The sequence below is a fragment of the Chelonia mydas genome, chromosome 11 (genome assembly GCF_015237465.2).
Source record: "Chelonia mydas isolate rCheMyd1 chromosome 11, rCheMyd1.pri.v2, whole genome shotgun sequence".
Classification (NCBI taxonomy): Eukaryota; Metazoa; Chordata; order Testudines; family Cheloniidae; genus Chelonia; species Chelonia mydas.
This window is the reverse complement of record NC_051251.2, coordinates 1,000,656-1,024,850: the sequence shown is the minus strand read 5'-3', so window position 1 is coordinate 1,024,850 and position 24,195 is coordinate 1,000,656. Positions and strand designations below refer to the sequence as shown.

At 69.5% G+C, this 24,195-nt stretch overlaps 1 protein-coding gene across 1 annotated transcript; it reads right to left on the bottom strand.

Annotated features, from left to right (window-relative positions):
- Nucleotides 1-6,717: 6,717 nt before the first annotated feature.
- On the bottom strand, nucleotides 6,718-16,054 carry LOC119567414 (rac GTPase-activating protein 1). Its single transcript, XM_037912991.2, is given in 18 exon segments — nucleotides 6,718-7,045; nucleotides 7,337-7,451; nucleotides 7,966-8,080; nucleotides 8,254-8,386; nucleotides 9,360-9,465; nucleotides 9,980-10,181; nucleotides 10,262-10,357; nucleotides 10,436-10,591; nucleotides 10,897-11,039; nucleotides 11,379-11,517; nucleotides 11,907-11,984; nucleotides 12,844-12,897; nucleotides 13,250-13,328; nucleotides 14,384-14,517; nucleotides 14,752-14,877; nucleotides 14,879-14,954; nucleotides 15,955-16,016; nucleotides 16,019-16,054. Coding segments are annotated over 18 exon segments (1,887 nt in total). The 5' UTR covers nucleotides 16,040-16,054; the 3' UTR covers nucleotides 6,718-6,993.
- Between the last annotated feature and the right edge of the window lie 8,141 nt (nucleotides 16,055-24,195).

Genomic DNA, 24,195 nt, shown 5'->3' with positions numbered 1-24,195 from the left:
GAAGTGGGACTGTTCTTAATGTTTCCTCTGAATAGTGTGGGGGTGCCTCAGTTTCCCCTAGGCGGTTCTTAAGTCTCTAGGGGGTGGGGTAAGGGTGTATGATCATTGCAGAGCCCTAGAGGGCAGGTGTGTGCAGGGGTCTGGACACAGAGAATGGCCGACATCCTGTTTCCTGGCCACTGATGGCCTGGCCCTTCCTCCCTGCAAGGTGAGAGCTAAAGGGTTGGAGCACAAAGGAATCAGGTGCCCTCCTGGCCCCGGACAGGGACAAAGCCCAGAGGAGGAGGGGCTGGAGGGAGTTTCAGTTTGGGGCTGGGGGATGGAACATAGGGAATCCCAAGGCTGGGGTCTACGCTCCCTGCCCCCCAGAAGGACTTGACTGAGGGGTCCTGGGTGTACCCACAAGCTCTGTTTTAGACGGTGTTGCTATTGTCCAATAAACCTTCCGTTTTACTGGCTGGCTGAGAGTCCCGGTGAATCCCAGGAAGAGGGGTGCAGGCCCCGGACTCCCCCACACTCCATGACACTTTGTCCACGTCCACCTATGGAATCGCAGCAGAACTGGAGCAGGCCCCTGTGGGGTTAAAACGCCAGGCTGGCAGGCGGCCCCCGTGCTGGGAAGGGGGTGGGGGTAGCCTGGGTGGCCCTGTGGGCTAGCAAGGGCCATCTCAGTGGCCGGGGGGGCAAAAGGGGCAATGACGGTAAAGCACAGTGCTTTAATGTCGGTTGTGTACTGGCCGGTACCGGCGGCCACTTCTTACCGGTGCACCAAACTGGCCTGTACCAGCCCCTGTCACCTCTGCGGGGATCTCAGCTGCCCAACACTGCCTCTGCCTCGCAGGGGGGCAGGACGGGGCCGGGCTGGGGTAAAGGCACTCGCAGGATGTGACCGACTCGGGGGGTTGGCCCTGGTGCTGCGCGTGGGTTGATAGATAAAATGAACGCGGGGCTCGTTACATGGATCAACGGCTGGGGAATGGCCGGGTCTCCCCGTGGCTTGTAAATGGCGACTCGGCATCGGGCAGGTGTGTTTCCCGGGGGCCCTGCTGGGCCGGGTTGTTGACCCTTCTCTGTTCAACGTATTTATCAGTGATCTGCAGAGCGAGCTGGATCCCCCGGTAACCGGCGCCAGCAAACGCTCCGTGTTTCAATGTAGGGAGCTGTAACTGAGTGCAGCTGGGAGCCGAGTGCGGGCCCTACGGACTCGGCGGGGGGACTCGCTCCTGGGGGGCATGGTGGAGAACCAGGGCGCCGCTGGCCAAAGGGGTTCTGCCAGCCTGGGCTGCACAGAGGAGGAAATTGCAGGGAGGTGATTTTACCTCTGTGTGGGGCCCTGCTGGAATCCGGGGCCCGGTGCTTGTGCCACCGTTCCAGGGGATGTGGCTCAATTGGAGAGGGGGCAGAGAAGAGCCACGCGAATGGCTCAAGGATTAGAAAACACATGTTCCAGTGAGACTCCAGGAGCTCTGTGTTCAGCTGCACAGAGCCGGGAAGGGGGTGTTGAGCCCAGGTGACATCGACGGGAACAAACGTTATGCTGATAAGAAGCACACAGGATCGTTTTCAAGGGAAAAGGCAACAGGCTGTGTTTGTTGAAGATCCAACAATTCGCATGTGCGTTCAGTCACGCACACGCAGTCCTGCCAGTCGAGGTTCTAGTTACCAGGCCCGAGTCCGGATCAATCTAGTGGCCAGCTCGGTTGATCACGGGTAGGGAGGAGCCAGGTTCTGTCGGTTGCGACACCATGCTCTGGGGAAGTCTTGGCAGGACGAACCCAAAGTTTCATGGCAAGGCACCCGGTTTATATAGTGATCTTCCTTCATTGGGACCAATGAGTTTTGCACTGTCATGCTGTAATCAATCGCTGTTTGACAAGTGCTCGTTTTCTTAAATTGTTCTTCTCATTCTTTATCTTGTTCTTTTATCAGTCTCTCAGGGAGTTGCCCCAGGCTGGTTTTGATCACAGCTATCTTGTCCCCAGTGCGAGGTGCCTGCCAATAGGAGTCGTCAATAGGGGCGTGTTTTAATCTCCTGGCACCCTTGCATCTGTCTCCGGTTCCTCCCTAGAACATCTGGTCCAGTGAGGCCTTCACACTTATCTTCTCACACACACATTCCTCATTCACACACAACACAGGATTGATTTACACAGAACATTTGAACGGGAACATCCAATTGCAATGCAGGAGAAAACAGTCACGGCGTTCTTTTACTTATTTCAAAATACTAAACCTACAACAACGTGGTGACCCTAAAAGGTCTGTCACTGCCTTGAAATCAGCGCAGACACAGATTCTGGCTGATGCATCTTTACCAGTGGCCCACGAGGCCGTTCCTGTCTGCCGTCAGAAAGGGTGGCTGGCAGGATCTGGTCAAGTCCTACGTCAAGACATTGAATACATGCCCTATTATTTTTTATCCTTCATTTTAAATTATACAAAATACAAACATAAAATCCTCCGGCTACCCAAAGAGCGCATGGCCGGCTCGCCAGGCTGGCCGGCTCGCCAGGCTGGCCGGCAGAAGGCCGCGCGCTCCCAGGCTGGGCGTTGCTGCAAGGCGCAGTCAGGCTCATGCTTAACGGGGGGAATTTACCCCGGAACAAGTTCCAGAGCGCGCTGGGGGATGCGCCAGCACCGGCCTGATGTTTTTCCAGACACCTGCCCTGGCTGGCGGGAGTTCATATGGGGCCAGTTTCTGCCTCCCCATGCAGGAGGTTGGCTGCGATCTGCCCCAGGGTCCTGACGTCACAGCGTCCCCAGGCGATGCTCTGGAACGGCTCCCCATGAAGCCAGTCAGGACTCTGGGGAGTCTCCTTTCTAGGAGCAGCCTGTCTGCAGGACACACAGCTCCCCCGGCTTCCCCCTTCCTGGGTCTGACCTCGGAGCATTCAGCCTCCTCTGCCCCTCCCTGCGCTTCCCACAGCGAGTCCGTCCTGGGGGGGGGCCAGAGAGTCCTGCCCCCCAACTCCGCAGTCAGACGTGACGCTCAGCCAGCCGGGAAAAGGGAAGGTTTATTAGATGACAGGATCCCAGACCCAGGGCTCTGGTCCTCCCGCTGTGCCCCAAGGCAGCCAAGACCGACTCCTTCCAGCTGCCTGGCCCCTGCCCATTTCTCCTCTGGCCTTTGTCTCGCTTCCCGGGCCAAGAGTCACTTGGTCGCATCCCCCTCCTAGGTCTCAGGCTATGAAGGGGCGGCCAGAGCATCCCTGCAGGCAGCTGGAGCAGCCTCTGCAAAAGTCACACACGCTTATTCCCACCACCCAGACAAGGGTGCACTATGCAGGGAAACTGAGGCACACACAGCATTCATGCAAACCAGTAACATACAACATAAGGGGAAATCTCCACTTTGTCACACCCCCATGTGGGTTTGGGGGTTTAATAGGAATTGCATCTAAGCAGCCCTGGGCCGAGCCTGGCCTTACTCAGTGCATGGGCTGGGCATGAACCCGGAGTGAGGGGTGGTGAATGAAGCGTGTGTGTGTGTGTGTGGGGGGGGTTTTTCATGTGTCGGGGAGGAGACTGTGGCCCTGGGGGGGCTCCCTGCCCTGGTGGGAACCCACTGGGGGCCTGAAGCAGGAATCTGTCTCCCCCATAAAAAGACTATAGCCCCCCTCCCCACAATTGCTTAGTCTGCCTTGGGCTCAGTGTTCCCACCTGCTGTGGGGTAAGGCGCAAGAGCCAGTGTCCCCCAGCAGGGCTCACGCCCCACAGCCCGGCCACCGGCCCCACCCTCAGCCCTGTCGCTGGCCCCGTGACATTTGTCTGCTGAAGTGGAGCATGGAAAACGCCGGGCACAGCCCAAGGGGGCAGGCAGCACCCCTGGCACCTGGGGACCAGCGACAAGCCCCTCGGGATGGGGCTGGAGACCAAAGCCCCCAGGGACGGGCTGCCTGTAGCACCCGCAGCGGATAAGCCGCCTGCCCAGGCTCCCCGCCTGCGGGGACAAAGCAGCCCCGGGCCATGCAGCGAGCGCAGCCGGAAGGGATGGGGCCAGAGCCCCTGTCCTCGTGGGGCGGCGGGGATGCAGAACCTGGGAGCTTGGCTCTGTGTGGCGGCATGGGAATGTGTAGCAACACTGTGTGTGCCTCAGTTTCCCCTATCAGCTGCATGGGTAAAGGGGCGGGGGGGTTGCTCTTTGTAGACACCAGCGAGTCGGCGGGTGTCTGGGCCAGGCCCCTTGTAGCGCCCCCAAAACAACGGCCACGCCGTTACCTGGACCTTTGGTGCCAAGCGGCTAATGCCCGTCTGCCCCACTGTGTCGGGGGAGGCAGGTGGGGGGAGGCGGGGGTTGTTCAGGGGGGCTGCTGGACGCAGGAGTCTCTTTTGACCTGGGCCTGGGGGGGGCGCTGAGGGCTCTGGCCTGACCCCATGGCCTTTGCTGTAGTTGCCATTCTCCCTGGTAACGAAGGGCTCTGTACTATGGCTAATAACCCCCTGCTGCCGTCACCCCCCACCCGCCCCCGGGCTGAGAGTCCCTTCGGGGTCAGCAGGGTGCAGGGGCTTTGCTCCCCCGGGGGTACACGGCTCCCTGCTCCGTCCAGCCCTGGTGGACTCGCTGGGGGGTCATGGTGTGACCCAGGGGTGCTGGCGGTTCGCAGGGTCGATCCCAAGAGGCGGGGAGCTGAGGGGCTAGCCCCAGGGCATGTGTGGCCTGAAGGGGGCTGGCGCACAGCCGGGCTCCCCCCCAGAGCCAGAGGCGGGCACCAGGCCGGTGGATCCGGGACCCCTCTCATTGTGAAGCCTGACTTGGGCGCCTGGCTCAGAGGTGCAGGCTGCTGAAGTTCACCCTGACCCTAATGCTGCATACCCCCGGCCCCCCAGCCTCAGGGCTGCATTCGGGGGGTTGGCCTCACCCCACCCCCTGGCACGGGACCAGGGGGCTGGCGCTGGCACCTGCAGCGAGCCCCGGAGCTGCCCCACAGGAGCCCGGCTCGCTGGGCCCAGGGCGGCTGGTAACCGAGGCCTGGAGCCCGCTGAGAAGGAGGCGAGACCGGGGCCTGGATGCCCAGCGGGGCAGGAGCTGGCACCACCGATTGTGGGCCCAGCCCTACGGCCTCCCCCAGCAGGGCCCCAGGCTGCCCGGCCGCCTGCGTCCGGCCTCTCCTCCCCGGGGCCCGCTGGCTTTGCCGGCCCACGGCCCCAACTGGGGCGGGCGCAGGACAGCGGAGCAGAGCTGGGGATGGGCCCTGGAGCCGGAGGTAGAACCAGGAGCGGGGCCCGGGCTGCTCCGCCTGAGGCTGCCACCCCCGCGGGCTGCTCGGGCCATGGCCGGGGGCCGGAGAACCAGGCCTGGGAGGGCCCCGGCACCCAAGGGGCAGCCCAGGAACCCACAGCCCCAGCGAGATCCCTGCAGGGGGGACAGCGCTGAAAGGGCAGGGCTAGCGGTGCCCCCATGCATGGCTGGGGGGGCTCCTGCCCCTCCTCCCCCCACCTCAGAGCTGGACCTGCGGGTCAGTTTGGGGGCACAGAGCAGAGCCAGACCAGGCAGGAAGCTGCTTTCGCCCCGCTGTGCCACTGACAGCCCTGAGCCCTGCCCCTGCCCTGCACCCCCTCCTGTACCCCAAACCCCTCATCTCCAGCTCCACACCAGAGCCCTCACCCCCCTGCACCCCAACCCCCTGCCCTGAGCCCCCTCCTGTACCCCAATCCCTCATCTCCAGTTCCACACCAGAGCCCTCACGTCCCCTGCACCCCAACCCCCTGCCCCGAGCCCCCTCCTGTACCCCAAACCCCTCATCTCCAGCTCCACCCCAGAGCCTGCACCCCCAGCCCAGAGCCCTGAGCCCCCCTGCGCCCCCACCCCCCGCCCAAGTCTGGAGCCCACTCGGTTCCGATTGCCCGGTAAGACTCTGGGAAAGGGCCCGGTTCCGGCCCAGCCAAGCAGGACCCGGGGTTCCCGGTGTAACCGGCTCGGTGCAGGAGAGCGGCAGGGAGGAGGGAGCCCTGGGAGCCCCGACGCGAACTCGCCTCCAAGCCCCGGCCCCGAGCTGCTAGAGCCCACGGCCCGGCCACGCAGCAGCCAGCCCCCGGGAACGCAGGATCGGGGAGCCCCGGGGGATTGATAATGAATCGAGCTTCTGGATATTACCCGGGGACACCCGGAGCCCAAGGAACAGGACGGGGGGGCCAAATTAACCAGGTTACCCCCTGAGCCCACAGAAGGGTAAATGGGGGAGGGGGCAGGGGCTTGGCCACCCCAGCCCAGCGCTGGGGTGAGATGCAGGCAGAGCCCCCTGCAGGGAGCGGGCCGTACTGCAGCTGCCTGACTATTGCCAGAGCCTCCCCCTACCTCCAGTCGGACCCCTGCCCCAGCACTGGCCCCCCACGCTCCCCCACCCCACTCTGGCTGAGCGACTGAGAGCCCCCAGCCCTGCTGTAAAGACCCCACCTCACTGAGAATCCCCCAGTCACCCCGCCCCAGACCTGAGGGGGAAATTCCTACCCCTCCCGTAGCGACCCACCAGCTGAGCCCTGGGGCCGGATGCCTTGCAGTGACCCAGAATCTGCCCCAGCTCGTGTCCCCCCTGCAGCCCCAGGGGACTGAGGGGCCCCCTCCCTGCCCCCCAGGAGGGGCCCAGGGAAGCCAGGTGCATGTTTCCCCTGAAGCCAGGCCATGGGGTTGCTGCTGGGAGACCCTATGTCCCCCTCCCCCCCAGGCAGGGTAGAATAGGCACACGTGCCCCCCCCCCCACACACACGTGCCCCGACAGGCCTGGCTCTGCACAAGCATTTAATAGAAATTAGCCCCCAGGTTCCTGTGCCCCTCGCCCATCCCGGGGACGCTCAGACAGGGAGCGGTGGGGGAGCCAGGCCCCCAGCTCAGTCCAGCAGCCCCTGCCGTGGGGCAGGGACCCACAGCCCCTGTGCATGTTCCCTCCACACCCCCGTGCAGCGAGCGCTGGTGCCTGCCCCCCAGGGCCGACACTTTCCCCGCCCCCAGCCCAGGCTGCCCGGCCCTTCGCCCTTGGAGCCATCCCCGGCCAGGGCCTACAGCAGGGAGGGGAAGAACCGGCCCGTCTTCCTGGGGCCCGACGCCGGCCTGGGGGCAGAAGAGAGGTTAGGGCAGGGGCAGCTTCCCCAGAGACAGAGTGACAACTCCCCCCCAGCCCCACACAGCCACAACCCCCCCGCCCCCCCTGGGGCACTCACAGGGGGGCGCAGCCGCAGCGGCGCCCCCCGGGGCACTCACAGGGGGGTGTGGGCACAGTGCCCCCCCACCCCCCAGGGCACTCACAGGGGGGCGTGGCCGCAGCGGCGCCGCCCCCCCTCCCCACCCCCGCCAGGGCACTCACAGGGGCACAGTGCCCCCCCCACCCCCCAGGGCACTCACAGGGGGGCGGGCGCGGTGCCCATGCAGCTCCGCAGCGGGTCGGGGAAGCAGCCGCCAGTCGGGCTCAGCTGAGTCGAGTTCATCTCGGGAGACGAGAGGGGGCGGAAGAGCCGCTCTGTGGGGGGGGGGGGGGGCACACTGTGAGCCGGGGGAGGGGGATGTCTGCAGCCTGCCCTACCCCCCCCGAGTCCGTTCAACCCTCTGCCCCCCGACAGCACCGCCCTGGGGCTGGGCTCCGGCTGCCCCACTGAGGCAGTCACGGCTCAGGGCTGGGGGCTGCGCCGAGGGGAAGTGGGGGGGCCGGGGGGGGTCACTCCCTGCAGCAGCCCAGCCCCCCCGCCCCATCTCCAAGGGCGGCTGGCGCCAAGCCGCCACTGCCCTGCTCCATGGGTGAGTGCAGCTCTGCCCCCGGTCATGGGGGGGAGGGGGGTGTCTGCTCCTCCGACCCCCATCACCGGGGCACCATTGGGGGCACCAGGCCTGGGGATGGGGCGCAGGGTGACCCCCCCAGGGGGGAGAGCTCCCCCCACCAACTCTGTGGGGGCCCCCAGAGCCCCCTTCTCTGCCTGCTCCAGCTGCTTTCCGGGGCTGCGCGGCCTCTGCCCCCGGCGGGGAGCCCCCACGCTCACCCCGTCTGTCCAGCGCCAGGGGGTCGCTCGTGGCCACGGGCACCAGGTTCTCCAGCTCCGTCCCCACGAAGGGCCTCCAGAACTCGGGCGGCAGCGACAGGAGACGAACCATCACCTGGGGGGGCAGGGGGGAGCCGCTGAGACGCGCCCCCTTGGGGCCAGCCACGGGCCCCCCGACAGAGGAGCTGGATCCCTGGCGGCAGGGGAGAACGGAGGGGGGTGCAGTGGGGCGAGGCTGGAGCAGACAGCAGCCCCCCCCCCCGGCGCCTGCACCACGGGGGCTCCTACCTCGCACTGCTGGGGCGTGTCCTGCAGGATGGCCAGGGGCGTGGGGCTGCTCGTGCCGTGCCCCACCAGCGTGGGCCCGAAGACCCGGGCCAGGTTCAGCGTGTCCATCCTGCACTCGGGGCTCCGAGCGACCCTGCGGGGAAGCCAGGCGTCCGGGCTGCCGTGACAGGGCGTCCTGCCAGGACCCCGCCCCGGGCTCCCGATCGACAACCCCCAACGAAACTCTGCCGAGCACCCTGCCCGGGGCCGCCCCAACCCCCGAACCTCCACAGACCCTCCCCCATGGCGCCGGCCGGGTGCCCCGGCTCCCTGACACCCCCAGCTCCGGCCACCTCAGCCAGGGCAGCAAACGCCCCCTTCGCCCCCCCACAAAGCACAAGCGGGTCAGCAGCCAACCCCAACGCAAGCACGGCCCATTGCTCCCGCCCGGGGCCCCAGGGGCAGCAGCCCGGCTCCGCGGGCAGGGCAGTTTGCCCCCCCCAGGCAAAGCGAACAAGGCTCAAGCTGCTGGACCCTCCCAGGAACCCCCCAATCTCGGCGTGACCGGGGTGCACACACCCGGGACAGACGGGTCTGGGCAGAACGACACCGACTCTCCCCCAGAGGGAAACCAGGCGACCCCAGGCCCGGAGAGGCACCGGGGCAGCTGGCAGAGAGATGGGGACAGACCCACGTGCGTTCCCAGGCCAGAGGGTCCATCTGGGGCACCGAGCCGCGCTGACCCTGGGCCGGAGGGACGGCCCCACGGGGGGCCCTGCCAGGAGCCAGGCCCTGGGAACAGAGGGACACCGAGCGAGCCGCACGGGACCCCACCCAGGGGATCAGCTGTGACACCCGCTCAGCGGAACTGCTGCCCCATGGCAGCCCCACGGCAGGCAGGCCCCTCCTGCCCTCGGGGCACCAGCGAGGGGGACGGAGCCTGGTGAATCCCGGGGCACAGCCCCTGATCCGCGAGACACTGCACCGGGTGGGGGGGGGGGGGCACTCACACGTCACAGGGCTGAATGGGAAACCGCGCCGATCCACGGGCTGGGGGAGCCTTTCCCAAGGCCCCCCCCCCCCCAGGAGTCCCCCCCACAGGAGTCCCCGGCCCCGCCTGCCCTCACCTCAGCAGGTGCAGCATTAGGAAGGCCAGCGTGTCCCGGTTGGCGGGGGGCAGCTTGCTCACCACGTGGCACAGGGCTGCCTGGCAGGCGGCCTCGTCCGGGATCTCTGGGGGCAGAGCCAGGAGCCATGGTCATGGGGGGAGAGGGGACATGGGCCCTCGGCCACCCCCCAGCCCAATGCTGCCCCACTGCACCAGCACAGCCCAGCACTGGGGGGCAGAGCCAGGGGGTTCGGAAAGATGGCACCGCGGATACCCCACACATGGGCTGTGGGTCGGGGGGGCCTTGGGAAAGGTTCCCAACCAGGAGCAAGCTGACCCTGGCCCCCCAAGAAAGTCCAGCACCTCCCTTGGCCTGTGGGGGGGCCCACCCGAAACCCACAGGCCCCGCCTCCTGCCCCACCTTGCACACTCCTCCCAGCCCCAGCCCCGCCCCAACCCACAAGCCATGGCCCAGTCGTCCCCCCCCCCCCCCACCAACCCACAGGCCCTGCCCCAGCCCACCTGAACACACCGCTCGCCCCAGTCCCCCCCTCCCCCATGCACATACCACTCCAGCCCCACACCAACCCACAGGCCCCGCCCCACCTTGCACGCACCGCCCGGCCCCGCCCCGCTCACCGGCGGCCCGCAGGAAGACGGGGTGCAGGCGGAAGGTGACCAGCGGCTCCTGGAGGCCCCTCAGGAAGTCCTTGAGCACCCCACACACCACGTGCACGTCGCCCACGCGGCCCAGCGAGGGCAGCGCCCCCTTGGCCCGCAGCAGCTTCTGCCTCCATTCCCGCACCAGCGGCTCCGCGCCGGGCACCCGGTACAGCCCTGCCTGGGGGGTGCGGGGGGGGGGGGTCAGTCCCCACAGCAGGGACCGGCCCCCCCCTCCGCCCCGAGCTCCCCCCCTCCTACCTCCGTCAGGCCTCTGCGCTCCACCTCGCTCACGCAGTGAACCACCAGGGCAGGCACCAGGGGGGCCGTGGGGGGCGCGAAGTCGGCCAGGACGCCCTGCAGGAGGGGCCAGGGTGAGGGAGGGGCCGGGCCGCGGACCCCTTGCCCGCCCCGGGTGCTCCCCCAGGTACTCACCTGCTGGGGCCGGGGCCGGGGCCCCGGGGTGCAGAGGGGGGGGCAGCGCCCGCGGCACTCGGGGTGGGCCAGCAGGAGGCATCGCCGGCACCGCAGCACCACCCGCCCGAAGCGGGCGCGGGCACCGCAGCCGGCGCAGGGCTCGGGCCGGATCACCTGCCGAGAGGGGGAGTCACGGCGCGGCCGGACAGACCCCCCCCAGAACGCACTGCCCCCACCGCCCACCCTGCCCCAGGGACCAGAGCCCACCCAGGGCCCCCCGGACCCGCTGCAGAGCCAATCTCACCCGGTGACCCGCTCCCCCCTCCCCAAACCTGCTCGCCCAGAGCCCCCCGGGACCTGCCCCACCCAGCCCCGGGAGCGGACGTGGGAGGTGGTGGGGGAAGGGGAGCCGGGACCCCGGCTGCAGGGCGCCCCTGTATGTGGGAGGGGCTGTCCGTGGGGCCCGCGCTGCTCCCCACCGTTTTGGAAGTGAAGAGGTGCTGGGGTGGCGGCGGCCCCTGTGGGGGGGAGGGGAAGGGGTCCAGCCCCCTGGGCTCCAGCCCTGCCCCACTCTCCGGGTGGCTGTCCGAGTCCTCACTGCTCCCCCACACCGTGGTCAGCTCTGGGGGGGCGGAGGGGGGAGGAGAATCAGTGTGTGGGGGGGGTCCCAGCACAGGCACCCTCCCGCTGCCCAAGCCAGCCCCTGGCAGCGCCCCCCCTTCCCACAGCGAAGCCCAGACCCTCCCGCTCGGGGGGGCGGGCACTGGCCCAGCAGGGCCCCAGCTGCCGACGCAGCCTCCCCGGGGCAGGGCACGGCCGGGGCCTCCCCAGGAGCTGGGCCAGCGCCAGCCCCCCGCGGCTCGGGGCAGCCCGGCGCACACTGCCCCCCCGCCACCCCACAGCCCGCGGCAGGGCCCGGGGGCGGTTCTGGCACCGGCGGGTGGGTGGCAGACGGGGCGACCTGTGAGCGTGGAGAGGCGTCGGCCCTGGCGCGAGCGTCGGCCCAGCACGGGCACCGCGGCCACGGGCAGCCGGCTCCGGTCTGGGCCTTGGTCTTCAGCGACGGGCCCCGCCGAGAGCGTCACCAGGGGCTCACTCGCCTGTGGGGGGGGAGAGGTGGAGACTGGAGCTGAGCTGCCCGCCGGGCCCTGCCCCTGCCCCCCATCCTGCCCGCCGGGCCCTGCCCCCGCCCCCCAGCCTGCACCGGGGCCCTGCAGGGCAAGCAGCAGAGCGGGGCGCCAAGCGAGCGGGGATTTGGGGGCCCGGGGAAAGGCAGGTGGAGCCTTTGGGGAGCAGGGCCCGTGCCCGCGCCCCCACCCCTCACTTTCCCTCCTGGGCCAGTCAGCCAGGGGCTGCCCCACCAGGGTCACCCCGGCCCTGGCCAGCTGCCCACGGGAGCCCCCGAAGCATGCCTGGACCCCGGGGAAGGGGCCGCTCACCCTGACCCGTCTCCAAGGGGCTCCCACAGCCCCCCCAGCCCCACACTCACGCCGGCGGCTGGCAGCACGGGGGGGCGCGTGCGCTTTGCTGCGACCACGGGGCCGATCAGGGGGGCCAGAGACGAGCGCTGGGGACAGAGCAGACAGGCAGGTGAGAGCAGCCCGGGCAGGGCACCCGCAGCGCGGCCCCCCCAGCCCCCCCTCCACCGGGCACCATCCCGGCTCCAGACAGAGCAGCGGCCAGGTCACGAAACACTGCACGAGGGACAGTCCGCAAAGGCCAGGGCCGGGCTGCCAGGGGGCTGCGGGTCGGGACTGAGGGGCACCGGCAGAGCCCAGGGCCGGGCTTTGCTCTGCACCAGAAGCCCCTCACTTGTGGCTAAGTCCTGCCTGGCACAGCCCTGCCCTGCCGGGTGGGGGGGGCGGGCGTTGGCCTTTCCTGCCCCAGACGTGGAGCCCTGGGGTTGGGGTTGGGAGGGCGACACCACTGCTCAACTCCCAGGAGCCCTGGCCGCTTGTCTCCCCCTGTCTCCCAGGGCCCCTGGGTGCTGGGGCCACCCTGCATGGGGAGAAGGGGGGAGACAAGCACAGACACAGAACCGTGGCCACATGCCACTGGGGCAGAGCTGGGGATGGAACCCAGGAGTCCGGATGCCCACGAGCCCCTTGCACTAGGCCGGGGGTGGGCAAACTTTTTGGCCCGAGGGCCACATCGGGGTTGCGAAACGGTATGGAGGGTCGGGTCGGGAAGGCTGTGCCTCCCCAAACCGCCTGGCCCTGCCCCCTATCTGCCCCCTCCCACTTCCCACCCCCTGACTGCCCCCCTCAGAACGCCGATCCTGCGGGTCCATGATGGGCTCATTCTGGGAGAATTTTGCTCCCATCCGTTGAGAACCTGACTGAAGCCAGGAGCCACCTGCCCCCTCTCCCACGCCAGGGCCCTGAGCACCCCCCAGCCTGGGGCAGCTCCAGGCATTTCGCACCTACCGGGCGCTCCCGGGACTTCTGCTTCAGGGGTTTCACCACCGTCAGGTCCAGGTCCTGAAAGGAGTGAGAATGAGATGGCGCCCGGGCAGAAGTGGGGTGGGCACCCCAGGAGGGCGCAGTGGGGCTCAGAGCCCTAGGTCCGTGGGTAATGACCCAGCACGGAGCCACGCTGGCAGCTCCATGCCCAAGCCATCACCAGCTCCGCAGGGACCTGCTGGGAGACCCAGTACTGGGGGGCAGGCACCCCGCTGGGCTGGTTACACTTGAAGGGCCTGCGCCCAGGCCCCCTCCCCCCAGGCTATTAACGAGCCGGGACAGCCGGAGTCAGGCCCTGCAGCGCTGCCCGGGGCACCCCCGGGGCTCGTCTGCCCGGAGCGGGGCCCGGCTGCCTGGGGAGGGTCCTCACCACGTCGTCCTCAGTGCGGTCGTAGCTGATGTCGGAATGGGACGTGAGCGAGGTGCACGACTCGTCCACTGCGGACAGCCTGCAACAGAGAGCGGGTCAGCATGGCTGGCAGCAGGGGGCGCCGGTTCCTGCCAGGGCAGCTCCCCCCAGCAGCGCCCCCCAACAGGGCAGCATGCCTGGCTCAGCCGCCCCAACCTGCGACTCAAGACGGGGGTGTGACGATGTGAGGCAGCAGGGAGGGGGGAGCGTTGACCTGGGACTGTGCCCTGGGGAGGGGAGACCTGAGAGCCTGTCACCTGAGCCAGGAGGGGGTGGGGGAGGTAACACCTCTGCCCAGGAATGTGGACGGAGGCTGCAGCAGGGAACCTGCTCGGTGGGTTTAGTTTCAGTTTGGGGCTGGGTGGAGGAACACAGGGAACCCCAGGGCTGGGGTCTAAGCTCCCTGCTCCCCCAGAAGGACTTCACTGAGGGGTCCTGGGTGTCCCCACAAGCTCTGTTTTGGACTGTGTTCCTGTTGTCCAATAAACCTTCCGCTTTACTGGCTGGCTGAGAGTCTCAGTGAATCCCAGGAAGAGGGGTGCAGGGCCTGGACTCCCCCACACTCCGTGACAGGGGGCTTGAGGGAGTCACGGCACCGTAGATAAGTCAACGAGCAGCCCATGCACCGATGGGAGCAGAAATGAAACCCACCACCCGGCAGGGGGCCGCGGGTCGGTAACGAGGGGCACCGGCAGGGCTGGGGGTGGGCCAAGGACAGGAGGGGGCTGCGGGTCGGGAGCGAGGGGCACCGGCAGGGCTCAGAATCGGTCCCAGGGTGATTCCCAGATTCCAAGGGCTGCTGCGATCACCAGCCGGGCTCGTGCCCGGCCCAGGCCGGAGAACGTCGCCCGGGGCCCCCAGAGCAGGTCACACGTGGCCAGTGACGGAGAATCCGCTGGGGCCCCCGGGTGCTACTCGCCCATCAGCCGTTCTCACCCCGTTTCCCACCGGGTCTCTCTAGCCTCAGCGCCTGGCCAGGGGGCCGCACACCCCCAGCACCCTCCCGGTGCCGCCCCCCAGCACCCTCCCGGTGCCGCCCCCCAGCACCCTCCCGGTGCCGCCCCCCAGCACCCTCCCGGTGCCGCCCCCGCTCACCTGCGCCCTGGCGCCAGGGCGGTGCCCAGCTGCGGCCCCTCGAGCAGGACCAGGGCCGAGCGCTGCCCCTCGCTCAGGGCGGCGCGGGGGGATTCCTGCATCAGGAAGTCAAAGATCAACTGCAGCTTCCGTTCCTGGGGGGCAGAAGCAACCTGTTGGGGGAGGGGGGAGAACAGCCCCACCGGGACCCCTGTCCCCAGCCACCCCCCTCAGCACCCAGCCGGCCTCAGCTCCCCCCACAGGCCCTCAGGCCAGGGCCCTCCCGCAGACCCCAGCCCTAGGGGAGCAAAGCTGAGAACCCCAGGCCTCTCCAGAGCCCCCTGCCCCCGCCATAGCCCCCCCCAGCCAGAGCCTCCCCCCCTCCGCACCTGCTTCTCCAGCTCGGCCTCGGCCCGCTGCCGCTTCCCCATCTCCACCTCCACCTGGTTGCGGGCGTGTTTGAGCTTCACCCGCAGCGCCGAGCACTCGCTCTCCGCCGCCAGCAGCTGCTCGCGGGCCCGGCGCAGATCCAGCCCCAGCCGGCAGCATCTCTGCCGACAGGCCTCGAAGCCGCGGGCGACGCGGCCGCAGTCTGGGGGGGACGGGACACGGGCTCTCAGCGAGCTGGGGGGGTGTCCGGGGGAGCTCTCAGCGAGCTGGGGCGGCCATTGTCGGGGGGGGGGGGGGGTGCTCTCAGGGAGCTGGGGGGAGTGTCCGGGGGGGGGTGCTCTCAGGGAGCTGGGGGGCGGGCGGGCGGCCATTGTCGGGGGGGGGGGGGGTGCTCTCAGGGAGCTGGGGGGAGTGTCCGGGGGGGGGTGCTCTCAGGGAGCTGGGGGCGGGGGGGGGCGGCCAGTGTCGGGGGGGGGGGGTGCTCTCAGGGAGCTGGGGGCGGGGCGGGCGGCCAGTGTCGGGGGGGGGGGTGCTCTCAGGGAGCTGGGGGCGGGGCGGGCGGCCAGTGTCGGGGGGGGGGGGGTGCTCTCAGGGAGCTGGGGGGGCGGGGCGGGCGGCCAGTGTCGGGGGGGGGGGGTGCTCTCAGGGAGCTGGGGGGCGGGGCGGGCGGCCAGTGTCGGGGGGGGGGGGGGTGCGCGCAGGGAGCTGGGGGGCGGGGCGGGCGGCCAGTGTCGGGGGGGGGGGGTGCTCTCAGGGAGCTGGGGGGGCGGGGCGGGGCGGCCAGTGTCGGGGGGGGGGGTGCTCTCAGGGAGCTGGGGGGCGGGGCGGGCGGCCAGTGTCGGGGGGGGGGGTGCTCTCAGGGAGCTGGGGGGCGGGGCGGGCGGCCAGTGTCGGGGGGGGGGGTGCTCTCAGGGAGCTGGGGGGCGGGGCGGGCGCGGCCAGTGTCGGGGGGGGGGGGTGCTCTCAGGGAGCTGGGGGGTGTCGGGGGGGGCGGCCAGTGTCGGGGGGGGGGGTGCTCTCAGGGAGCTGGGGGGCGGGGCGGGCGGCCAGTGTCGGGGGGGGGGGTGCTCTCAGGGAGCTGGGGGGGTGTCCGGGGGGGCTCTCAGCGAGCTCCTGCCCATCCCCCTGGCGCCGGGCTCCCCCCAGGCGGCTCAGCCCCGAGGCTGGGTCCGGGGGGCCGAGCCGGGACCCCGCGCACCCACCTTCCTCCACGCCGCAGCTCTGCTCCAGGAGCCGGGCGAGCCGGGCCAGCTGGGCCAGGAGGGGCCCGCCGCGCTCCCGCGCCATGGAGCGGGGGGTCCCCAGGGTGCCGCGCCCGGGCCGGACCGGACCCACCTGCGCGCACCGGGCCGGGTCAGCGGCGGGCGGCCTGGAGACAGCCCCGCCCCCGTCTGTATTTAGGGAGGGGCCGGGGCGGAGCTTCAGAGACAGCCCCGCCCACATCCCTCCGGGGGGGGGTGTGAAAATACCCCCCCCCGACCTCCATTGTCCGGCTCAGCTGTGGGTCCCTGGGGAGCCGGTTTTGGGGGCCCCCGGGATCCGCCCCAGCGGGCACCGCCCTGGCACCGCCAGCCCCGCCCCGTGAGCTGGGAGGCCAAACGCCCCGGGGGGCATCCGGGGGGGCAGGGGCAGCACGTGCGGCTCATTCTGTGGCCCCCACCGGGAGGGGCTGGGACTGAGCTCCCATTTCACCGGTAGGGAAACTGAGGCACGAGGCGGGATCGGCCCCTGGTTTTTAAAGAAACCTGTGATTTGGGGGATGGGGGAGGCCCAGAAATTAGAGCCATTGTGGGGGCCCCAAGGCCCCCCAGCCTCAGAACCCAGGCGTCCTGCTGCACCGTCCTAGCCCTGCACCCCCATGTCTCATGGCTGGGAGCACCCTCGATCCAGCTCCTCTGCACAGGGTCTGTGTGTTCCCCCTCCCTCCCCACAGCTGTCAGGGCTCCATGGGAAACCGCCCCCCTGCAGCGCCCAGTGCCCCCCGCAGCTCCCAGTGCCCCCCACAGCTCCCAGTCCCCCCCACAGCTCCCAGTCCCCCCGCAGTGCCCAGTCCCCCCCGCAGCGCCCAGTGCCCCCCACAGCTCCCAGTCCCCCCTGCAGCTCCCAGTCCCCCCTGCAGCTCCCAGTCCCCCCCGCAGTGCCCAGTGCTCCCCACAATTCCCAATCCCCCCCCGCAGCGCCCAGTCCCCTGCACTATGCTCCCAGGCCCCACCTTTGGAATGAGGACTGGGGGATCTGCCTCCTTTGCATCCAGAGGCCCCGGGGACGTGCACCCGTAACCGTGGCCTGGGGGCCACAGGCTTGTACTGCAGCCATAGGGCAGGATTGGGGTGCGTGGCGTGGCCCCCTCACGCTCTGGCTGGGGAGGAGGGGCCAGAGAGCCGGGGCGAAAGACCAGGGAGCAGAGCCAGGCCTGGGGTCTCATTGCTCTGCCCCACGAGTTGCAACGAAGTGGGAGGGGGGCACATTAGCTGCTGGGGGCCTGTGGGAATCCATTAGCCGGGTTGTGAGTCACCGCACGGCCCCCAGTTCCATCCCCCAAGGCACTGTGCCAGCCCTGCCCCAGTGCCCCGAGCTGGAGCTGCCCCTGCAGACCGAGGGGCGCCCAGCCCCCTGGGGAGCCAGACTCTGGGGGGCAGCCCTGCAGCTTCCTACGCATCCGGGAACCCTCAGCTCCCCCTGGACGAGCACTCGGCCTGGCCAGCTCCTTTCCCAGCACCACAGGAGCTGCTGAGTGGTGGGGGGGCTGGACACTCCCCTTCCCTGGGCAGCTCTGCCTGTCGGGCCCCAGCATGGCGGGGAGGGATGGTGGCACCGCTACCCTGTCCATGCCCTGCTGGGGGCTGGGCCCACACTCTGCTCCAGCACTGCACAAAGTGGGGGGGGGAGCCAGGATCCTCATGCCTGCTGAACACAGGGGGAAACTGAGGCAGAGAGGCGGGACGGGAATCAGAGGGGGGGCCCTGGCTGTCAGGCTTGGGGGTGGGAGTGGGGAGGTCACGGGGAGTCCCTGGCTGTCAGGTAGGTGGTGCTGCCCAGCTTGGGGGGATGGGAGTGGGGGGTCACATGAGGGCGCCTGGCTGTCAAGCTGGTGGGATGGGAGTGGGGGGTCACATGGGGGCCCCTGGCTGTCAGCCTGAGGGCACTGCCCAGCTGGGGGGATGTTGAGGGAGCAGAAGTGATATGGCCCCACTTGTGTTGTTTCCCAGTGTGACGAAGTGGGAGTGTTCTTAATGTTTCCTCTGAATACTGTAGGGGTGCCTCAGTTTCCCCTAGGCATTTCTTAAGTATCCAGGTGGGGGGATCAGGGGGTGTGATTGTGGCAGAGCCCTAGAGGGCCGGTGTGATGACAGAGAATGGCTGACACTCTGTCCCCTGCCCACTGATGGGCTGGGCCCCTCCTCTGCAAAGGGGCCGACTGAAGGGGTTGGAGAACAAAGAGACCAGGTGGCCTCCTGGCCCGGGAAAAGGACAAAGGGCAGACGAGGGGCTGGAGAGTTTGAGTTTAGAGCTGGCTGGGGAGACAGGGGGAGGCCTAGAACTGGGGTCTGGGCTCCCCATCCTCCAAGATAGACTGGACTGAGGGGTCCTGTTCTCTGTACCTACCTAAAACCTCTGTTTTAAACCGTGTTCCTGTCGTCTAATAAACCTTCTGTGTTCCTGGCTGGCTGAGAGTCCCCGGGAATTGCAGGAAGTGGGGGGTGCAGGGCTCTGACTCCCCCACACTCCGTGACACCCAGTTGCCCGGCCGGTGCTGACACGTGCTGGGCCTGGGCTTGCAGTGCCCCTGGGTGCCAGCAGCAGGAGCCCCCTCCCCCCTGCAGGTTCTGGGCACCGGGGGAGGGTTCTGGCCTGGATCTCGCCGGGTTCCCTGCCCAGACCCTGGGCCCCGTCTCAGGCCTGGCCCTGCCATGGAGCTGTGACGACGTGCGGGAGTTTCTTGTTTTTCCTTGTTTCCTATGGGGGATTTTCTTGGTTTTCCCATGGGTTGCATGCAGAGGGGGTGGGACTCAGTTTCCCTGGGTGTCACGGGTTTAACGGGGGATGGAGAGGGAGTTTGTTGGGACACAGGACCGGCAAGGGAACTTGGGACCCCGGCCAATGGCCTGGAGAACGGAGACCCCAGCGATTGGGGACCGGGAGGCCCAGCTCAGGAGGCCCAGCCGGGTCTGGCCAGCGGGAGGACAATGGGCTGAGAAGGGGGGACCCCGGAGACCTGACCAGCGGGGTCCAGCCAGAGGGGCCAGAGCACAGAAGCAGGGAGAGGGGGCCCAGGTGACCCTGTTTACGACCCTGTTTACCTGGAGAGAAGACAATGGATGGTGTGTGTGTGTGGGGGGGGGGGGGGGGCTTGGGGCTGGGGATCTCAGAGGCCCAGCTGGGAAGCAGGGGGGCTCTGGGCTGGAGGGAGGGGGCAGGCAGAGCCCCCCTGGGTACAGGGGAGACTGGGATGTGCTGGGCTGGGGGAGGCCAGGCCTGAGGCCAGAGAGTTTCCTGTTCTGGGTTCAGACGCTCAATAAACCCTCCTGTGTTACGCCGGCTGAGAGTCGCTCCGGGCTAGAGACCAGGGTGAGGGTGGGGGGTGCCAGGGGGCATCATCCCCTTGGGGGGGTGGAGGCCCTGGGGGCCCAGAGCGAGGGGACTCCCTGCGGGGCCCACGGCAGAGACAGACGTGCTAAGGCTCAGAGGTGGAGGCCTCCAGCCTCCGGCCCATGAAGAGTTGAACTGAGCCAACAGATCCCTGTGCCCTGCAACGTGGTGGGAGACGTGGTCGCTTGGCGCGCTCTGCTGTCCCGGCCGCGCCCAGCGGGGGGCGCTGCGGGGAGTGGGGTGGGGTCACTGGCCGGGGAGGGGGCTCCCGGCGACTCCAGCCGGCCGCACCCAGCGGGGGGCGCTGTGGGGAGTGGGGTGGGGTCACTGGCCTGGGAGGGGGCTCCCGGCGACTCCAGCCGGCCGCGCCCAGCGGGGGGCGCTGCAGGGAGTGTGGGGGGGTCACTGGCCGGGGAGGGGGCTCCCGGCGACTCCAGCTGGCCGCGCCCAGCGGGGGGCGCTGCGGGGAGTGGGGTGGGGTCACTGGCCGGGGAGGGGGCTCCCGGCGACTCCAGCCGGCCGCGCCCAGCGGGGGGCGCTGCGGGGAGTGGGGTGGGGTCACTGGCCTGGGGAGGGGGCTCCCGGCGACTCCAGCCGGCCGCGCCCAGCGGGGGGCGCTGCGGGGAGTGGGGTGGGGGGGCTCCCGGCGACATGCAGCCGGCCCGCCGCCCAGCGGGGGGGCGCTGCAGGGAGTGTGGGGGGTCACTGGCTCGGGGAGGGGGCTCCCTGGCGTGACTTCCAGCCGGCCGCGCCCAGCGGGGGGCGCTGCGGGGAGTGGGGTGGGGTCACTGGCCTGGGAGGGGGCTCCCGGCGACTCCAGCCGGCCGCGCCCAGCTGGGGGCGCTGCGGGGAGTGGGGTGGGGTCACTGGCCGGAGAGGGGGCTCCCCGCGACTCCGGCCGGCCGCGCCCAGCGGGGGGCGCTGCGGGGAGTGGGGTGGGGTCACTGGCCGGGAAGGGGCCCCGTGACTCCAGCCGGCCGCGCCCAGTGGGGGGCACTGTGGCATGGCGCTGTGGGGGGCGAGTGCCTGGCACTGACGCCCTTGGGTGCTGGCTGGAGGGGACGGCGTCCTTGGGGCTGAGTGCCCTGCTGGCTGCGGCACGGAGACGGCGCGTGCCGGCCCATGAGGAGCGGCGTCTCCGGAGCCCGCCGGCCCCCGGCGCATGCTAAGCGGCTGCGCTGCGTGAGCAGACGGGGACTCGCCGCCCCCGGGGGCTGGCCCCGGCACCTGGCCCTGCCGCTCCCTGGGCCTGCCCTGCAGCGCCGGGGCTGGGGAGACCCCTGGAAATAGCGAACCCCTCCCTGTGCCAGGCACGGACCCTCGCCCCACAGAGCCCCCACTGCCGGACCCCCAGCCCTTCCCTTCCCCCCACAGAGCCCCCACTGCCGAGCCTGCAGGGGTCGGGGTGGGATGGGGCAGCCAGATCCCACAGCTCCGGTGGGGTCCTCTCCCCGCCTCAATGGCCACCTCCCCATGCCCCTGCCTCCGCCTGCCCAGTGAGAGCTGAGATGGGGCGGTCCCCACCCCCATGGATCCCCCCGACCCCTGCAGACACCCCTAGAACCCCCAGACTCTGGGAAAGGGGAGACTGGTTGGGGCTGGGAAGGGGAGACCGCCGGGGAGGGGGTCTCCCCCAGAGACGCCAGCCCTGCAACACCCCCAAGGCACCCTATGTGTGTCCCTTCCCTGGCCACCCCCGAAAGCCTGGCCCAGCAGCCGTGGGCGAGGCCGGGCGCCGGCGGGATCCTGCCAGGGGATGGGAGCAGGGCTGGCTCCTTCCCCGCTCTCTGCCCAGGCTGCGCGGTGGGGTCTGGGTCTGGCCCCCCAAGCTGCAGACAAACCAGGCCTCTCTGGAGAGCCTCGGGGTAGCACCCTGTGCTGCCCCGCCTGGCGCCTCGAGGGGCATCCTGCACCCGGGGAGACCCCCACTTCCCAGGCCCAAGCCCAGCCCAGGGGCAGAGCCCAGCCTGGCCGGGAGGAAGCAGAAGCAGACCCGGGGGGTCAGACCCCAAACCCACCGGGAAGCCCCGCCCTGGGCCAAGGGGGCCCCGACAGAGACCAGCCCAGGGAGAGCTTCTGCTGCATTGTCTTCCCACCCCCAAACGTGTGGGCATGTGGCTCTGTGTGTGTGTGTGTGAGAGAGAGAGAGATAGTGTGTGTGTGTGTGTGTGTGAGAGAGAGAGATAGTGTGTGTGTGTGTGTATGTGTGTGAGAGAGAAAGATACTGTGTGTGTGTGTGTGTGTGTGAGAGAGAGAGAAAGATACTGTGTGTGTGAGAGAGAGGCTCTGTGTGTGTGATGATCTGTGGGGGTGTGTGATGCTGTACGTGTTGCGGGCCTGCTGCAAGCACCCAGAGCAACTCACCCGGCCTGGAGATCCCCTCCCCGCCCAGCCCCCTTCCCGTGGGCACAGAGCCCCCTCGGCACAGGTGGCACCCACCAAGGCCCTGGGCTGCCCCACACGCCCGGCGCAGAGAGCTGCAGGCCCCAGGCTGCGTGGCTGGGAAGCAGAGGGTGTTTCACAGAGACTCTCCCACGGTTCCTTCCCCACAAGGTTGAATCTGAGTCAGAGTTTGGAGCGACTTTAATTACGGCTGGATCGATCAGCTCGGCACGGCCAAGAAAATCCAATCGCGGCCCCAGGGGCTCCGGGCTGCATCCTCGCTAAGTGGAGCCGCATGGCGCTGGGGAGACCCCCCCAGTGCAAACCCCGCTCCGGCTTCGTGCCAGCTCCAGCCTTCCGGCCATGCGCCGCGGGGTCTCCAGAGCCCCCCCGGTTACTGCCCCCTGGACCCCCTCCCGTCCCAGTCCCTTGTGCCGTCTCGGGGAGGAAGCAGGCAGGCTGATGGGGGGCTGCACAGCCTAAGCCGGGGGTAGTCAATTAGTTTGTCTCAAGGCCCACATTGCTTGGTCAGGGTATTGTCAAGGGCCAGACTCCGGAGAAAACCCGACACAAACAAGCGGCATGATCAGCGGGAAGTAGGATGTTGCAGCCTGTTCCAAAGCGTCCGGCGGTCCGGATTTGGCCCACAGTCGCCCCCCGGTTAGTGACTCCCCCGGGCCCAGGAGCTGACTGTGCTGCTGCCCCATTCAGGCCCCACACGGGAGCTCCTGGCCCCTGTCTCCGCAGGCCCAGTGACTCCCAGAGAAGCTGCCCCACAGGTAGCTGCTGGGGTGGGGGGGCTGCCGCACCCCCTGGCTGGAAGTGGTTTCCATCATAGGCAGTTGGGGTCAATGGCTCTCAGGATCCCCACTGTGCAGCTTCTTCCAGCTGCCCCCTGGAGCCCAGCCCCCTTTACCCTGACGGCACACAGCTGCCGGGGGGCGGGGGCGACATCCCGCTGCAACTCGCCCACCTCTGACAAACAGCCACCTCTGGGCTGGAGCGGGCAGCTTAGTGCAGGAGCCTCCTGCGTCCAAACGCCCCGGCCTAGGGGAGCCAGGGAGGCGGATGCTTTACGCAGGTAATGCCCCCCCCCCGTAACACCCCCCCTTCCCCCGAGCTTTTACAGCCCGGAACCATCACAGCCTGGTTTGACTGCTCAGCCCACGAAGGGCTCCCCTCGGAGCCCAGCGCCCCCTAGAGACCCCACCCCACGCCCTGCAGCCCCGCGCCCCCTAGTGCCACGCTGGGGCCAGCACGACCTGCCGGGGAGAGCGCCCCCTAGAGACCCCACGCCCACTGCCCTGCAGCCCAGCTCCCCCTAGTGCCATGCTGGGCCAGCACGGCCTGCCGGGGAGAGCACCCCTAGAGACCCCACCCACGCCCTGCAGCCCAGCGCCCCTAGTGCCATCTGGGACCAACACGGCCTGCCGGGGGAGCGCCCTAGAGACCCCACCCCACGCCCTGCAGCCCAGCGCCCCCTAGTGCCATGCTGGGACCAGCCCGGCCTGCCGGGGAGAGCGCCCCCTAGAGACCCCACCCCACGCCCTGCAGCCCAGCGCCCCCTAGCGCCATGCTGGGGCCAGCACGGCCTGCCGGGGAGAGCGCCCCCTAGAGACCCCACCCCACGCCCTGCAGCCCAGCGCCCCCTAGTGCCATGCTGGGGCCAGCACGGCCTGCCGGGGAGAGCGCCCCCTAGAGACCCCACCCCACGCCCTGCAGCCCAGCTCCCCCTAGTGCCATGCTGGGGCCAGCACGGCCTGCCGGGGAGAGCGCCCCCTAGAGACCCCACCCCACGCCCTGCAGCCCAGCGCCCCCTAGTGCCATGCTGGGGCCAGCACGGCCTGCCGGGGAGAGCGCCCCCTAGAGACCCCACCCCACGCCCTGCAGCCCAGCGCCCCCTAGTGCCATGCTGGGGCCAGCACGGCCTGCCGGGGAGAGCGCCCCCCTAGAGACCCCACCCCACGCCCTGCAGCCCAGCGCCCCCTAGCCATGCTGGGGCCAACACGGCCTGCCGGGGAGAGCGCCCCTAGAGACCCACCCACGCCCTGCAGCCCAGCTCCCCCTAGTGCCATGCTGGGGCCAACACGGCCTGCCGGGGAGAGCGCCCCCTAGAGACCCCACCCCACGCCCTGCAGCCCAGCGCTCCCTAGTGCCATGCTGGGGACCAACACGACCTGCCGGGGAGAGCGCCCCCTAGAGACCCCACCCCACGCCTGCAGCCCAGCGCCCCTAGCGCCATGCTGGGGCCAGCACGCCCTGCCGGGGAGAGCGCCCCTAGAGACCCCACCCCACGCCCTGCAGCCAGCGCCCCCTGCCATGCTGGGCCAGCACGACCTGCCGGGGAGAGCGCCCCCTAGAGACCCCACCCCACGCCCTGCAGCCCAGCGCCCCCTAGTGCCATGCTGGGGCCAGCACGACCTGCCGGGGAGAGCGCCCCCTAGAGACCCCACCCCACGCCCTGCAGCCCA